We start from the raw sequence: 3,484 nt of genomic DNA on the forward strand, positions 1-3,484 counted from the left end.
GGTCAGAGGAGAGGTCAGAGGAGGGTCAGAGGATGAGGAGGGTCAGAGGATGTCTGTACCTCCTCCAGCGCAGACACAGCGTTCCTGCACTGGGACATCCTGGTGGTGAAGTTGGACGTGGTCGGAGCTTTGTAGTCCTCATTGGTCTCGCTGATGAACTCCGTGACGCTGATCAGGTCCGGCATTCTGACTCTAGTCCAGGTTTAGTCCAGGTTTAGTCCAGGTTTAGTCCAGGTCTAGTCCAGGTCTAGTCCAGGTTTAGTCCAGGTTTGGTCTGGGTTTTATCCACCAAGATCCAGGTGAAGGAATCAGCAACAACCTGCAAGAAAGACAGGTTCAGTCCTCGTTTAGTCCTGATTAAGTCCGGGTTAAGTCCTGGTTCAGTCCTGGTTTAGTCTTGGCTTAGTCTTGGTTTAGTTCTGGTTAAGTCTTGGCTTAGTCTTGGTTTAGTTCTGGTTAAGTCTTGGATAATATTTACCAAGAATAATAATGTCCATGAGGTCACAAAGCAAAAAGGGGAAAAAATTCAAATACAAAACTTAAATTTTTACAGAAGAATGAAACAAACATCACGGGAAAAGTTTTTGTCTTTAGAATCAAACTGTGAAAATGAATCTTCTTGTTGCTGTTTAAAAGTGTCTTGCTCAAGGGCAAACCAACAACAGACAGAAGAAGGGAACCGCCAACCTCCCTTTAAATTAACTTTGAATTTATAAAGTCACTCACGTCATGGTTCAAGTCCTGCTTCTTTATCCCTGGTTTAGTCCCAATCTAGTCCTGGTTCAGTCCTGGTTTATTACTGGTGAAGACCTGGTTTAGTTCTGATCTAGTCCTGGTCTAGTCCTCATCGAGTCCTGGGTTAGTCCTAGTTTTGTCTCAGTTTAATCCGGGTTTAATCCTCATCTAGTCTTGGTTGAGTCCTGGTTTAGACTTGGTTTAGACCTGGTTTAGTCCTGGTTTAGTCCTGGTTCAGTCCTGCATTAGACCTGGTTTAGTCCTGGTTTAGTCCTGGTTCAGTCCTGGTTTAGTTCTGGTTCAGTCCTGCTTTAGACCTGGTTTAGTCCTGATTTAGTCCTGGTTTAGTCCTGGTTTAGACCTGGTTTAGACCTGGTTTAGACCTGGTTTAGTCCTGGTTTAGTCCTGGTTTAGTCCTGGTTTAGTCCTGGTTTAGTCCAGCTTTAGTCCTGGTTTAGTCCTGGTTTAGTCCTGCTTTAGTCCTGCTTTAGTCCTGGTTTAGTCCTGGTTTAGTCCTGCTTTAGTCCTGGTTTAGACCTGGTTTAGTCCAGCTTTAGTCCAGGTTTAGTCCTGGTTTAGTCCTGCTTTAGTCCTGCTTTAGTCCTGGTTTAGTCCAGCTTTAGACCTGGTTTAGTCCTGCTTTAGTCCTGGTTTAGTCCTGGTTTAGTCCTGGTTTAGTCCTGGTTTAGTCCTGCTTTAGTCCTGCTTTAGTCCTGCTTTAGTCCTGGTTTAGACCTGCTTTAGTCCTGGTTTAGTTCTAGCTCTGGCTCGGGGATTCTCAAAATGGGGATGTTGAATAAATAAAAACTTCCTTAAACTGAAGTTGGCTCGGACCCAACTAGAACTAAACCAGGTCTAAAGTGGATCTAATTAGAGTCTAAACCTGGTCCAGAGCGGGTCTAACTCGTCTGCGGCCAGGCGGAAGAACACAGGTAAACGAACCACACCTGAGCGAAGTCTGCGCCGAGATCCACCGCGCGCGCCCACCTTTACGCACGAGTCAGAGGCGTGCGCGTGACCCGCCGTGCACGCGCTGCCCGTGCATGTTCCAGAGGCTCGTGACAAACCGGACCCAGAACCGAGACCCAGATCCAGACCCAGAACCAGACCCAGAACCAGACCAGGATCCAGCGCAGCACCGGGGACCGAGCGGAGCCAGCGACGAGACGAGCTCAGAGCAGCCGCACAACTGCGCCTGTTTCCGGGCACAACACACCGAGACACGCCCTTAAAGGAACACACACCTCCAGCCCCAGGACACAGGGAGGGCATCCGGACTAAACCAGGACTAAACCAGGACTGAACAAGATCTAAACCAGGACTAAACCAGGACTGAACAAGATCTAAACCAGGACTAAACCAGGACTGACACTAAACCAGGACTAAAGCAGGACTAAACCAGGACTGAACAAGATCTAAACCAGGACTAAACCAGGACTAAAGCAGGACTACACCAGGACTACACCAGGACTAAACCAGGACTGAACAAGATCTAAACCAGGACTGAAAGATCTAAACCAGGACTAAACCAGGACTGAAACAAGGACTCAAACCAGGACTAACCAGGACTAAAGCAGGACTAAACCAGGACTACACCAGGACTAAACCAGGACTAAACCAGGACTGAACAATATCTAAACCAGGACTAAACCAGGACTTGAAACAAGATCTAAACCAGGACTAAACCAGGACTAGCAAGATCTAAACCAGGACTGAAACAAGATCTAAACCAGGACTACACCAGGACTAAACCAGGTCTAAACCAGGACTAAACCAGGACTAAACAAGGTCTAAACCAGGACTAAACCAGGTCCAGGTAAACCAGGACTAGGACTAAAGCAGGACTAAACCAGGTCTAAACCAGGACTAAACCAGGACTAATCCAGGTCTAAACCAGGACTAAACAAGGTCTAAACCAGGACTAAACCAGGTCTAAACAAGGACTAAAGCAGGACTAAAGCAGGACCAGGTAAACCAGGACTAAACCAGGACTAACCAGGACTACACCAGGACTAAACCAGGACTAAACCAGGACTGAACCAGGACTAAACCAGGACTAAACCAGGACTAAAAACTAGGACTAAAGCAGGACTAAACCAGGACTAAACCAGGACTAAACCAGGACTGAACCAGGACTAAACCAGGACTAAACCAGCTAAACCAGGACTAAACCAAGGACTAAACCAGGTCTAAACCAGACTAAACCAGGACTAAACCAGGACTAAAACCAGGTCTAAACCAAGGACTAAACCAGGTCTAAACCAGTCTAAACCAGGACTAAACCAGGACTAAAGGACTAAACCAGGACTGAACCAGGACTAAACCAGGACTAAAGCAGGACTAAAGCAGGACTAAACCAGGACTAAACCAGGACTAACCAGGACTAAAACCAGGACTAAACCAGGACTAAACAGGACTGAACCAGGACTAAACCAGGACTAAACCAGGGACTAAACCAGGACTAAACCAGGACTAAACCAGGACTAAACCAGGACTAAACTAAACCAGGACTAAACCAGGTCTAAACCAGGACTAAACCAGGACTAAACCAGGACTAAACCAGGACTAAACCAGGACTAAACCAGGACTACCAGGACTAAACCAGGACTAAACCAGGACTAAAGCAGGACTAAACCAGGACTAAACCAGGACTAACCAGGACTAAACCAGGACTAAACCAGGACTAAACCAGGACTAAACCAGGACTAAACCAGGACTAAACAGGTCTCTAAACCAGGACTAAACCAGG

The 3,484-nt window shown here is 46.9% G+C and overlaps 1 protein-coding gene across 10 annotated transcripts in view; it reads right to left on the reverse strand.

The window, feature by feature from the left end:
• Nucleotides 1-1,946, reverse strand: part of asap2b (ArfGAP with SH3 domain, ankyrin repeat and PH domain 2b) — a 43,078-nt gene extending 41,132 nt beyond the window's left edge. For 5 of the 10 annotated variants that reach the window (XM_055149797.1, XM_055149794.1, XM_055149796.1 and 2 more), the window contains exons 1-2: nt 1,683-1,946; nt 60-319 (exon numbers count right to left, since the gene is read on the reverse strand). In XM_055149797.1, coding sequence (XP_055005772.1) covers nt 60-185 — 126 coding nt within the window. In that variant the 5' untranslated portion in view covers nt 186-319; nt 1,683-1,946. The other 5 variants (XM_055149801.1, XM_055149795.1, XM_055149791.1 and 2 more) reach the window with 4 other exon arrangements.
• Nucleotides 1,947-3,484: the final 1,538 nt, after the last annotated feature.

The sequence above is a fragment of the Boleophthalmus pectinirostris genome, unplaced genomic scaffold (assembly GCF_026225935.1).
Source record: "Boleophthalmus pectinirostris isolate CB_2022bp ecotype Guang Dong unplaced genomic scaffold, ASM2622593v1 HiC_scaffold_13, whole genome shotgun sequence".
In the NCBI taxonomy this organism is placed as follows: Eukaryota; Metazoa; Chordata; class Actinopteri; order Gobiiformes; family Gobiidae; genus Boleophthalmus; species Boleophthalmus pectinirostris.